We start from the raw sequence: 14,231 nt of genomic DNA, 5'->3' as shown, positions 1-14,231 counted from the left end.
GAGGTAGAAGTTGTAGAAAATAATATAAAAACCTTGATAATTAGTAGTTAATTTTACTATGATTCTTTAATATCTTGTTATATATGTTTTAAATTTGGTTGCAAATGTATATTTCTGAGTTCTGTGTTTTTGAAATAATTTGGTTGAATTGTTTTGAACAGAGATTCTCTTTAAAAATATTATTTGACTGACATGTGTTCTAATGTTTTCTGGCCTATAAGAATCCTTGTTTTTTGGAAAATAATTCATAATCAATTTAGGTGAAAAACTAAAACATATATCACCAACAATTAAGAAGGATTATAAACTAATGAAGGAAAATACATGGCAAAGAACCCTTCTATTTTTATGAATGGAAGAGAGTATGAAGTAAGAAAGTGTTCCAGGTGAGTAGCAATGTTTATATACTTCTCATAATGTGAATTTGATGGACATCAGAAGGTTACTAGAATAGTTTTAATGGTAGCATAAATCCACAGTGATAAGTCAGTTTTCATTTATGTTTTAAAGGTAGGCTACTATCAACAGTACATTTAAAAATCATGGACATTTCTCATGTTGTGGGGTAAAAATGTTGATCTGTACCTTGAGTGGTCTGCATAGATTAAAAATCCAAGGTGCATATTTGTTCCTTCTCTTGCTATTTCCTATAACTGTATGCAAGAGAAAAAAAAAAAAAAAAACTAAAAAAGGGAACAGATTTTAAAAATAATAAGAGTTAAAAAAGGCCTGGAGATTGGTATCAACTTCTACTTTAGTTTACCAGCGGGTGTGATGGTTTATTTTACATGTCAACTTGGCAATGTTATCTGTGATGCCTGGTTGTCTGGTCAAACACTAGAATAGACGTTGCTATGAAGATGTTTATGGATGAGATTAGCATTTACAATCATGTACTCTGAGCAAGGCCGATTATCTGCTATAATTAGGGGTAGGCCTCATCCAATCAGTTGAAGGCCCTCAGAGCAAACACTGAAGTTTCCTGAGGAAGCTATTCTACCTTAGGACTAAAACATACAACTCCTTCATGAGTTCCTAATCTGCTGCCTGTGCTGCAGATTTCAGAATTGCCAGCTCTCACAATCATGCGAACCAATTTCTTAAAACAAATCTGTTTCTCTCATTATACCACTGGTTCTGTTTCTCTGGAGAACCCTAACTAATACAGTGACCAAACTAAAGTTCAGAGAAGCTGTGTGATTTTCCAGATGTCATTTAGTAAATGAGAGCAGGGCTGGTGAGAAAAAGATGGGGAAATTAGGTAATAAAATATCATTCAAAATATTAATTACAGGGCCAAGAAAGAAATTTGGAACTATCAACTTTCAGCCTTGTCTTTCCTGGTGGATTGCATGCACAGACTGTTAAAGGCTTATGTTAGCATAAAATCCAGCACATTTAAAAATTGTGAAATTCAAGACAGATAAAAGATAGAAGAAGTTTTCTGTGCTTTACCAAAAGACAGTGTGTGATTCTTTACAGACAAAATTTTCTTCAACATTTAAGGTGATTCAATAATTATTTCACCCTCTTGAAAAAAAATACTTTAAAAGGCTAGGACTGGCTAGGAAAGACAGAGAAGTAATACACATATCCTGTTATTTCAATGGACATGTATACACTGTCCTGAAAGATTCACTACAAATCTCTGAGTTACTATCATCATCTTATAATGGAGAAAATAGGCATTTGGAAAATGGAGAATTTGTTCAGTCTACTCAGAGAAAGAAAAACTAACTCTCAGATCTAACTTTTTCTTGTTTCCCTGCAATGATACCCTGAGAGTACCAGCATTAGTCAGAAGTGTATTTATTATAGGTCTCTTGACCAAGAATCCTATGGAGAAAAAAAAAATTCTCATTTTAATTAAAAGAATATGTGGGTTCTGTTGTGTGAGCATAAATATTAAGATTGGCTTGGGGGAAAAAATTCCAGTACATCTTGTTCTCATTCCAAAAGATAACCCTACTATGTCTTCTTGAAGCTATGAACTGATTCTATGGGGGGAATGGAAAATTTGATCAAAAGAATAAGACATTATCTCTCTTCTCTCCATCTTTCCCACACTGCTCCCCAATTGATGGTGAATATTCTTTGGTCTTAGCATCCTTGTGCAAAATAAGTAGGCTCTAGGGCTTCTTTAAAAAATACTAAATGATTTTACTGAACTGAAATGATTATTCTCATGTTTCATATATCTCTCTCCTATTTTGATTTTTATTTCTCCAACCCGATAGCATTTCCTTTAGGAAAATAATTCATACACTACTGGATGGAAGAATAAAGGTACATTTGTTTCATCTCCATTCTCTGGACTGCAATGGCCCAAAACACTTTTAATCCATCTTTATGTATTCCCAGTCAGGCTCCTGCAGGTCTCAGCACATATGTAAGACTTAATCTCTCTCCTCTTTCTCACTGGAGAGTAGATGGACCCAGATAGTTCTTTGGAGCCTCAGTGAGAGACTTCTCCTGAGAGAGAAACATCTTTCTAGGCTGCCAAGAAAGGAAAATCCAAACAATCACATAGATCACTTCCAATGGTGCCAAATACATTTCACCAAATGCTACAGGCAGTCATTACAGTGTGTTATTGGGAGATGTGGTGGTTTTCTTCCTGCATCAGGTTTCAGTCTTGCCCGGAGTGCCATGAAACCAACAGAGAGGCCAGAGGCAGCTTTCTCTGTAGAAATAACAGATATCTCCCGATCTGGTGCAGTTCTTCTTCACTACTAAATGTCTGAAGCAGGGTTCCAGGGATAAGTAGGAACCACCTAGAATTTACCACAATTTTCAGCTATTCCAAAAATTAGGCATATTGGTAACTAATGACCACCATTTTGTGTAAGTGGGGTTGTGGGCTCTCCCTGAGGAAATTCATAACCCATTGTAGCTTACAGAAAGGAAGTCTCTTCACTAAGAATGGAAAGTCCTGAAAACCAGCCGAGAGTCTGGCCTTCAGGAGACAATAACATTCCAAAAGTATGCTAGGATTTTAGGTTCAACCCCAAGACTGTCTGTCATTCATACAAACAGGATCAGAAAGTCACCCAGTGGACACAGCAAGACCATGGACAGAGGGGCTGTGTGAATCAAGTCAAAAAATAAAATATAAAAGACTAATAATAAGAAGCCAAGGCAAGCTGCAGAATGGCGAGGAAAGGCAGAGCCGCCTAGGAGGGGTAAGACTGGAGGAAAGAGTCAGGGAGGGAGGGGAGAGCGGGGAGAGCTGAGCACGGACGTCAGGAACAAAAGCTCCGGCAGAGTCTGGCGAGGCACTAAGGGAGCATGGGGTGTTTTGAATAATTATTAAAATTAGCATGTGTCTGCGCCATCCTGTGGGTGTGGCGCAGAGCGGAGTGTAAACTCTAGCGGGGCTCCAGCAAACATTGGATTAGCGGTAGCAGCCTGCCAGCCTGCCCGTGGAGTGCGGGGACCAGCTCGCGGCACGTCGACCAGCACGATGGCCTCGTCTCAGGGGAAAAACGAGCTGAAATTCGCCGACTGGATGGCAACTCTGCCGGAGAGCATCCACAGCATCCCCCTCACCAATTTAGCCATCCCAGGTAGGCGCGCAGAGGCTTGGCGCCCGCTCTACCTGCCCCGCCCTGCTTTATCTGCCACTAAGTGGTAACTTGCCACGATGCCCGCGGGAGGGGAAACTCGTCTTCAGGGGTGGGTCTCAGGCCAGGCGAGTGCATGCCTGGTGGCCTTGGGCTTCCGGGCGTTTTTCAAACCTCTGGGGACCGTGGGGCCAGGAGTCAAGGTGACTGCTTCCCCCTGGGCTATTGAAGCAGGCTGTATGCGCAGGACTAGAGTAGGAAAGAAGCCAGGCTTCAGGATGGCGCCTTGTGCCCCCTCCCAAGGTTTTCCCTGCAGATTTGGGGAGCGCAGGGCGATTTCTGTAGCTGTGGGGTGATCGTGCGCGGTGAGTGCGAGCTGATGTCCGGGGGACTCGGCTCCCGCGCGTGGAACTGAGTCCATCCCTGGTAGGCAATGGAACAGATTTGGTAGATTCTCGGTTAGAACCTACTCGAGTCATTAATATTCGTTCCCAGGCTCCTTTAAAAAGACAAAGCGCTTCTCGAAGAGTGATGAAAGTTCAGGGACAGGCGGCGGTGTGATCGCTGCCCTTGACAGAGAGCTGATGGGGTCAAGAAGCGTGCACCGTCTCCTGATCGGCGTGTACCCTGAGGAACTGGCCGAGTGGCCACCATCTGGAGTCTGGTCCAAGTGCGTGTTAGCAACGTAAGGCACCCGGGTCAAGAAAGCAAACCCGTGCGAACCTTGCGTTTGCTGTTCGGGACAGAAACTGGGCTGGGGAACCTGCGAGAGCAGAGTGGAGGGGTGGGATTAATGCGCAAATGTTGGGGGAAAGGTGAGTGAGCCAAGTCCAAACCGCCTAGAAGGAAAGGAGCTTGGGGGAAAAAACGAGGAAGAGACGCGGGGTATCCAGAGGCTTCAGTATGGCGCGCTCGACTTGGACCAGAAGACTGGGCAGGTTTCTGGGTTGGGGCGTTGGGTAGGGGGAGCGCGCAGCAGCCCCCTAGCTCAGGTAGCCATCAAGGGTGAGTGGTTTCAGTACAGTTTACAAAGGATGACAGCTGGGAACCCGACCTTACTTCACTAGCAATTTGGCTATGCACTTGAACTGAGGGAGCGCACACCTGATTGTTTCAGGACCTGGCTGGAGGGCAGTTTACTGATGGGTATTCTGCCTCCTGCTCAGAGCAGAACTGGGTTATTAAATTTAACCTTCTGGTCTACCTTCTCTTGATCTGTCCCATCCAGCGCCCTCTCTCAGCCACTGATGGAAAACATAAAAAAGAAAGAAAGGTGTGGAGGGGCTAAACCAGGAAAAAAGGAGGGGAGGGGGTTTCTCCTGAAAACCCCAAGAGGATCCAATAAACAGCGCTGGAACTGATCAGTAACTCCAATAAAAGGCTGTTAGTAAGGTGAATGTTTGGCAGCTCTAACAGACACAGGCCGCCCTGAGTGCCCTCTACAGAAAGGGTTGTCTCCTTTTGCCCTCCTGCAAAAGGTCTTCCCAAGGGCCCAGAGATCCCCAGGGGAAAGAACAACCCAGCTTCTCACTCTGCACTTACTTAGCTACCTGGGTGAGCCTGGGGATTGCTCTTTTGAAGGAGATAGTAGAAAGTACACAACTTTGTTGGCAAAATTCCACTGGCACTTACACGGGCATTCCAATACGTTTTCTTCCTTCATTTTTATTTGAATTTAGGCATTTAGTTTCACATGGTCTAACCTGAGGGTTTTTTTTTTTTTTTAATGCACACATAGAAGGTAAGAAGGGTTGAGATGGCAGCTTTCTGATAGTGATTCTCCAGAGATTAAGGAAAGTTAAAAGACTAAGTTGGTAAACAGTGATGAGGGTTGACATCACACCAGAATCTACCTTACATTTCTGTAATGCTTCACTTTTCAAAGTCCTGGTATGTATTTCAGCTCACATTCTCCCAAAAATCTGTGAAGTAGACAATACTGTATTATTATCTCCACTTCCTAGATGAAAAAAAAAAAAAAAAAAAAAAGCAACTGAAACAGTGTAGGCAAATGACCTATAATCAGTTCAGTAATTCAACCCCTAAAATGGACCTAAGGAAGGTCTTCTAGGAATTTTGGAGGGAAAGGCCTTATGACTTGTGTTTGGATGATTCAGCACCAACTGGTACTAACCAACATGAGAAGACTAGGATCTAGGCATAGCAGGAACAAGGTCAGTTTCCCTTTTCTCCCCATGGGACTGAGGGGAAATTAGAGGTCTAAGAGTTTGATATTCTGGTGATCTTTGAGAAGAGACCCAAAGATGATGGCATTGGAATGCCATGGGAATTTCTATTGCTTTCCCAACCCCTGTTAGCATGATATTCAAAGTGGATCCACTGCAAATGGATCTCATTTTCACCAAAGTACTTCTGAGAAATACACAAATCCACACACAACTTATCTCACCAAATCTATACTCCTAAATACTCCCCTGATTCTGTAGATCTGCTATGTGTGTATATATGATATATATATGATATATTCATATTTATCTATATATCACATAAACACATATATAAACAGACTTCCTCTCTCTCTCTCCCTACACACACACACACACACAGAAACACACACACAGAAACACACACATATATATATATCACCAAGATTAAGAACAGTTTTAGTACTTTTCTGCATTACTCAACACTGAAAAATTTTGGAGGAAAAAAGACACTCAAACTTAGATAGTCAGAGAAGACTAATTGGAGACTATTAAACACTAATGGAATAATTGCCTTAAAATCATGCTAATAGCTTCCTGGCTGCTACATGTTTATTTGGCCAGTTGCTACAGCTTGAATTAAGCAATTATCTCCACCATTTAAAACCACGCCTGGTGCACCACACAAGTGTTTCTGTGGAGGGGAGCTACTGCTCAGTCATCCTCAAAGCTTCAGGTTTCTTAGGTGAAGCAGAGACAAAGTGAAGAACTGCTTAATTATGAGGCCACCTACTAGGGGCTGCTGACTCAAATTACTCAGGACTAGAGCAAAGAACAATTTTCGTGTGTATGATATTACCCACCATGTGTGCAATTCTGGCGTCTCTAAATGTTTCCGAAGTGTCTGCATCTTGAATGCTTTCAGAACCAAGTCTCCCAGTGCTGTTTTGCATTTAAATGGCTTCATGATTTGGAATTGACTGGGCTGAAGAATTAAGTTAGTCATTGGTATTAGTAATTTTACTTTCAATTTTTTTCCAAAGCAATAATACTACTAGAACACATAAGTGGTTGTTCAAATTTCAGTCTTTTTTTTTATCATTTATTTCTCTCTCTGATGAAACCAAACTAAGTTTTCATTCATCAATACTTTTTAACAATGGCATTTTGCATTATGAACGATGATTCCTCTTACTGTAAGCAGGTAAGAAAGAGAAACAGAGGTGGAAACAGAAAAACGAAGTATAAGTTCAGGTAAAGGTGAATGATGAGTATTTGGCATTTTGGAAGCAGAGTTCTAAATATACAATCATGGTGGCTCCAGAACCCTTGAAAAGAGATGGATTGCAGCAGAAAGTCAAGTGCTGGCAATCTGGATCTGTGGCAGGGAGTCATTCTGTGTAAAATTTAAAAAGCTGGGAAGGATTTAGCCCATGGGCGGGATCTGCTATGCATTTCGGATAGATGATAAAAATCTCATATACATCATGGCAACAAACTGACCATGCAATAATTAAAAATTGGCCAAAATGTTGTAGGGCTGGAACCTCAGAGAAAATGTATGTTTTCTTGAATAGGGAGTTGGTGGTGGTGTTTTAGATAAGGAACACAGAAAGCCTTATAAATCAATGATTATCCCTGTGGATTTTGTTTATTTCCTTTAGAAAAGTCACCCCCAATGAAAAAGAACATTTTTACTTAGGAAAACCAGACATTTAGCTAACTCTGATTTGTGTGCATGTGTGTGTGTGTGTGTGTGTGTGTGTGTGTGTCTACTTTTGTTTATTTTCATTTAGCCAACTCTGATTTGTGTGCATGGGTGTGTGTGTGTGTGTGTGTGTGTGTGTGTGTCTACTTTTGTTTATTTTTGTTTGTTTTATGCAATGCTGGGACTTGAGCCCAGGACCTCACACATGCTAGACAAGTGCTCTATCACTGAGCCACACTCTTGGACTTTAGAGCCACACCTTGTTAGTTTTTTAATTTCTTTCGAGCCAGATTCTTATTCCTGTTCTTTGTAATTTACTATTTCTATTTTTTTTAAAAAAATATTTTTGGTTGTAGATGGACACAATACCTTTATTTATTTATTTATTTATTTATTTTTTATGTAGTGCTGAATATCGAACCCAGTGCCTCACTGTGCTAGGCAAGCACTCCACCACTGAATTATAAACCCAGCCCTACTATTTCTATTTTAATTGGCATGAGACAATCTATAGCATGAATCTTGGACTAGGTCTTATTGTACTCTAAGAAAATGTCTTTTTTTTTTTTCATATTTTTAGTCAGTGTAGTGATACCACAATCAAGATGATGGGCAATCAAAATGAAAGAAAATTGTTTAGAATGAATATCCCTCTGCGTTGCCTGTCCAATTCCCAGTTTAGTTTTCTTTTTGTTAACAAAGGAAAAAGTGAAGAGTGTCTGGGGTTTTATGACCTTTTAAAATTTATGTTTTAATTGGTACAAAATTGTAAATATTTATGGGATACCACATGATATTTTGATACCTGTTCACTTTGTGTAATGTTCAGATCATCTTAAACATATTTATATCTTCACATGTCTATCATTTTTTTTTATGGTGAAAATATTCAAAATCCTTTCTTCTAGTTTTGAAATACATCATACATTATTATTATCCGGAGTTACCCCACCGTACAATAGGACACCAGAACATATTGTTATTTACTTAGTACCTGACAACCAACCTTTTCCCATCCCTTCCTCCTCCATACTCTCCCATGAAGAATATCGGAAATATAATTTGTTCCACTGGGATTTTTTTCTTGATGATTCGAATTCAATCTCCAACCATTGTCGATCAATAAAGTGAAAAAATATTTTAAATATATATATACACACACACCCACACATATATTGTAAAGTGAAATATATTTACCATTTAGGAGGTGTTTTCCTATGCAGTCATGATTTTCCAATGGTTTATTAATAATCTACTAAGGCCTTGCTACTCAAAATTGGGCCAGGGACAAGCAGGGTTGGCATACATGGGAGCTTAATAGAAATGCAGCATCTCAGATCCCACCATTCAGATTCATCTAATCTCAGTTTACATTTTAACAAGATCTATACCCCTCAGATTCACATACATATTTAAAGTCAGAGGAACAGTCCTTTATTGTATTTCTAAGGGGGACCTTTGTGTAAGTGGCAGAGCCAAACTTAAACATACATCTTCCTACTGGACTCTTTCTGTTGTACCATCCATTCTATCTGTGAGTGTTCAAATTTACAATCAGGCTTAGAGCCAGAACCCCATACTTGACTCAAGGGTAATGACTCAGGCTGGGAACATTTCTGATAACTGACATTACAGTTCCTCATGCACCTTGAGCATAAATGTTATTTAAATGCTACTTAAGTGCTCAGATTAGATCACTGTGATAAATGTAAAACCTTTCCCTTCATTTTTTTAAAGTCCTGCTGCTCATTGATATTGACCATTCGCACCACTTAAAATCAACCATCTGGTGATGCTAGAGGACATAACACCAATTTAGGAAACATCCCTATATTGGTTCTTTGTCCATTTGGTACATAGACCCAGATACTGATGTTATATCTACACATTGCAGGTTGGTTCATTTTATCTGTAAGCTAGAACTTTTCAATATTGTTCTTCATTAAAAGTGGCATGTGCATGCAAAAATGTACTGATCATCACATCAGAAAACCATCAAAAGCAAAGGCAAAAGTAAATTGTTTTCTGATATAAAGAAAATTATTAATCTTGCTTATATTTGCAAGACACTCCTCATTTATTTGAAGCACTGTTTACATGGAATAGAAATAAGTATAAATGTGGTTATAACTTGTTTGAATTTCAGTTATTTGACATAATAAATATTCTAAAATAGTTAAATACACCATACACATACAGAGAGAGAGACCTCTAGAATTGCTAAAGTGGATACCACAATGTTTATATGTTGTATATTAAGGCTTATGCCTTTTAGGCATACAAAAATATCTCATATCCTTTTTTAGAGTTTGATTTCTCTTATTTAATTCTAATCCTACTCATTCAGAACAGAAAGAGTAAATTACAAAGAGTTGTTGGGTGCCTTATGCCAACAATAATAATAGGGAATATTTGTGAGGGAACCCTAATGAAGACACACTGACACAAAAGGTAGTGTTCTCTAAAGTCTACTAGCCCAACTGCAAAATCAAAGTCGTAATAATTGTCACTTTCAAGTCATTCCAAATACTTCCTTAATGGATTTCCAAATAGTTCTACAAATATTTGGATTGATTCTTGAGTATGTCTCTAAGCCAGATCTTTGGTTGAAATGGATAAGCCAGGATTTGGGGCTGCTACTTTGTCTCTGCCATTTTCCTTCTTTCTTGTTTTGGGGAAGTGTTAGAGAGTTGTCACTCTTGCTACTTTAATATATGTAGAAATTGTGCTCCCATAGTTTGCTGCCCAAAACATCACAGCCACTTGGGAGCTTGCTAGAATTTGTGCTGTATCTGCGGAGGCCCTACATTCAGAACGTTTTTGTCTAACAAAGGTCAAAGGCTTCCAGAGATGGGTCCCCCATTATGGAAACTACTGATGCCAACTTCTACTACTCCTGACTCTGCCATCATTGCTGAAGCCTGAGTTCCAGCACTGCCCAAACCTGCACGTCTTTTGTTGTTTTGTTGCTTTTGTTGTTACCCTCTGGCCTTGGGACTCAGGTATGAATTTAAGGTGAATGGGCAGGGGACAATACGTGAGATAGTTTGCTCTATACTCAGCATTATTCTTGATGTCAGCTCACTGTGTGTGTGTATGTATACATGTGTGGGTGCATTTGTGTACATGTGTATCTACTTTCTTTTGAGCTAATTTCTTTTTTCAGGGAACTTTTTGATTTCTCCTATGAGTAAACCTCTGGTGGGTGCTACCTAATCGCTCCTATAGATTTGTCTAGAGAAGAAATGCAAGTAAGATCTGTATTTTTTCCAGTAAGCATCCTGGAACAATGTAAATATATTAGCCTATTGTCATATGCTAACCAAATAATCTGACATACTTAAAATAATCTTTAAGGGCTCCATTGCATTGAAGTACAGAGTAATGTATACTGACCCCATCAAGAAAAGATAAAATCACACACACACACACACATACACACACACACATACATACACATTTTAATTCTTGTTGCTTAAAGGGGTAAGCTCTTTTTCCTCGAAAATTTGCCAATTCCCATCTGTCTGGATGCCTCTTAATCACAAGCATTAATTTTTGGAAAGCAGAGAATTGTCACCATGATGGGCACTCAAGAATCTCTTAGACGTAGTCATATGTAATCTAATCTACTCAAGAAGCATATATTTCCTCTTTTATCTCCTGGTCTGGGTAGGGTTAAGATCAGCCTCAAAAGACTGCAAAACAGAAAAGTATGTAAATCATACATTCCAAAAAGGAAGGGAAAAATCTACTATGGTTCAGAATTGCTGCCAAAAGCTTTCTACAGCACCGTATGTTTTTATTATACTCTATTAAGAGGGGAGGAAAGGTCAGAAAGAGAGGGGCTGGAGGGGATGTTTTAACACTCTTGAGAAGCATCCATGATTAGTCACCTCTGGAAATCAGGTACTGAAACAGATGGCCCTTGGGCTTGTTAGATGTGCTCTTGTTATGTTTCTATATTTCATTGCAGATACTAGTGGTGGACAGCTTTAATAACACACCATTTTAAATGCCAGCTAATGATATGTTTTACATAGAAAAATTCTTCTGGCGAGTTAATGTTCATGATGCAATTATGTTATCCTTAGTGGACACTATAAATGATAATCAGGTTCCTCAGTTCACTTAGGGAATTTTTATTTCACGAAAGAAAGCGGGCTAAGGTGAATGGTAATTTTAGCTGTCTGCTTAGCTTTCCTGGAGGGCCCCTCTGGCATGTTTGGTGATGAAGAGAAAAATGCACTTCATGGAATCCTGACGGGCAAATCGGAACATATTTCAGAGCACACCTAGGGCCAAACACCCCTGTTGCCATGTGAAGGACTGAGAGAGGACCAGAGCTGCCTTAGGCAGAGTAACCTCTAAGCACACTGACCTGCTTGGGATATTTCTCAAGATAAAAAGGTGGTGGTGGGGGGGCGGTGGTGTAAGGATTCCACCGTAGTGGAAGGCTGTAGAATGTGAAGTTTTGAATAGTCTTCACAACCCCCTCACATCCTCAGTTCTCTTCCTATCAGGTCACATTCTTTTTTTTTTTTTTAATTTTAAACAAATGGGATACATGTTGTTTCTCTGTTTGTACATGGAGTAAATGCATACCATTTGTGTAATCATAAATTTACATAGGGTAATGTTGTTTGATTCATTCTGTTATTTTTTCCTTTCCCCCCCACCCCTCCCACCCCTCTTTTCCCTCTATACGGTCCTTCCTTCCTCCTTTCTTGCCACCCTCCATAATCTTAACCCTAACCCTAACCCTAACCCTAACCCTAACACTAACCCCTCCCACCCCCCATTATGTGTCATCATCTGCTTATCAGCTAGATCATTCGTCCTTTTTTCAGCATTAGAATTGCCCCCTTGAAAATGTCCTTAACTCTCTTATCTCGCTTTCTTATTCACCTTACCTGGAAAAAACTCAACTCAGTTAAACTCAAATTTCCACCTATTGCATTCTGAGAAAACTTCAGTGGATAAGTGTTGCTGGAGAAAAATCACACAGACTGGATGACAGAATTCACTAGAAATTTCTGAACAAGAATTTTAAATGGGCATTCAACACTGCCAGAGAGTCTTATGACACTTACCTAGTAACTTCATTTCCCTTGTCTCTGAGATGACAGTTTTATAGCTGTTCTTGTTTCTCAAATCAGCATCTCCTTTCCCCCTCATTTAAACTTCTTATCTCACCTTTTATTTTGCAGGAAAAAAATAGATGCAAGCAAGTAAGAACTTTCTCAATTTCTCATGATTGAAACCACCAGTCCACATGCACCTATTTTTGTATAGTTTGGACTTCATTTAGATAAACCAAAGAGGTGGATCTGCTCCCACTAAAATTCAGCTTCTTCTCTTATGTTACAGGTCCCATCCACTCAGTCTCCTCAAAATTTACTCCTGAATTATCCACTCTCTCCTGAGTGACCTTTTCTCTTTACCTCTCTAGGATCACACCAATCAGCAGATAAACATGTTAATAATACCCTCTTTGCATAGAGGGGAGCCTCCTTTGGTACCACATCTGCCTTTCTATCCATCATACTATTTCTCTGTCTGTCTTCAGATTGTTAGTTCTCTTCCTGTCCTTAGCCTATCCAAATCTTATTATTTCTTTGCCACTGCACTAATTTTTTTTTATCAGAGTTATGAATGATCATATTTTGCCCAAGCTTAAGACGGTCTTTATTATCTTGTTTGACTTTTCTGCAGCATGTGATATGGTCTACCTCATGGCTCTTCTTGAAACATGCTGCTCCTTTGGTTTCTTACCCAACTTTAATTTTGTGTATGTGTGGTTATAACACATGACATGTTATTTGCCCTCTTTGCAAATTTTTATTTGTGCGATATAATATTGCTAGCTCTAAGTGCAATGTGGCACGGTGGATTCATAGAACATTTTCAGTTTGTACAACTGAAACTTTATACCCGTTGGACAGAAACTTCTTGATTTACCAGCCACTGGCAACCACCATTCTACTTTGTGCCTTTAGGAGTTTGATTACATACATCATGTTAGTGAAATCATGCATGTTTTTGTCCTCCTGTTGCTGGTCTATTTCACTTAGCATGATATCCTCAATTTTCATCTAAGTTGTAGCATATGACAATATCCTTCTTTTAATGGTGGAATTATCATCTGTTTGTATATGCCGTGTTTTCTTTATCTATTCATCCACTGATGATCATTTACAGTGCCGCAATGAACATAGGGACATAAATACTGATTCAAGATCCTGATACCAATTCTATGGAAAAATACCTAAAAGAGGGACTGCTAGTTAATTATAGTTCTCTTTCTAGTTTTTGGAGGAAACTCCATACTGTTTTCAATATAGGCTACATCATTTTATATTCTCATCAATAGTGTCCAAGGATTCCAATTTCTCCATATTTTCAACAACTTAATATTTTCTGTAATTTTCTTAAAATGTGGTAGCCATCCTAACAGGTGTAAGGGGATATCCCGCTGAGAATTTGATTTTCCTTTTTCTGGTGATTAGTGATGTTGAGCACCTCTTTATATACCACTTGGCCATTTTATGTCTCCCTTGAGACAGTGTAATTTTATCCCTTTTGCCCAGTTTTTAGTCTGGTTGCATGATTTTATTGCTATTGAGTCATAGGGATTCCATATATATTTTGAAATCAACCCCTTATCAAATATGTGATTTGCAAGTATTTTCTCCCATTTTGTGAGATGCCCTTTAAGTCTGTTGATTGTTTCCTTCACTGCACAGAAACTTTTTAGTTAGATAGGGTCCTATTTGACTATTTTGCTTCTAGTGCTTG

At 39.4% G+C, this 14,231-nt stretch overlaps 1 protein-coding gene across 1 annotated transcript in view; it reads left to right on the top strand.

Moving 5' to 3' along the window:
* Positions 1 to 3,282: 3,282 nt before the first annotated feature.
* The window catches only part of Plcxd3 (phosphatidylinositol specific phospholipase C X domain containing 3), a 145,112-nt gene continuing 134,163 nt past the window's right edge, over positions 3,283 to 14,231 (top strand). The window contains exon 1 of the mRNA XM_047556996.1: positions 3,283 to 3,566. Within this exon, the coding sequence (XP_047412952.1) occupies positions 3,464 to 3,566 (103 nt within the window). The 5' untranslated portion in view covers positions 3,283 to 3,463. The remainder of the gene's footprint in view (positions 3,567 to 14,231) is intronic.

Source organism: Sciurus carolinensis, chromosome 6 (genome assembly GCF_902686445.1).
Source record: "Sciurus carolinensis chromosome 6, mSciCar1.2, whole genome shotgun sequence".
Lineage (NCBI taxonomy): Eukaryota > Metazoa > Chordata > Mammalia > Rodentia > Sciuridae > Sciurus > Sciurus carolinensis.
This window is presented reverse-complemented; position numbering and strand designations above follow the sequence as displayed.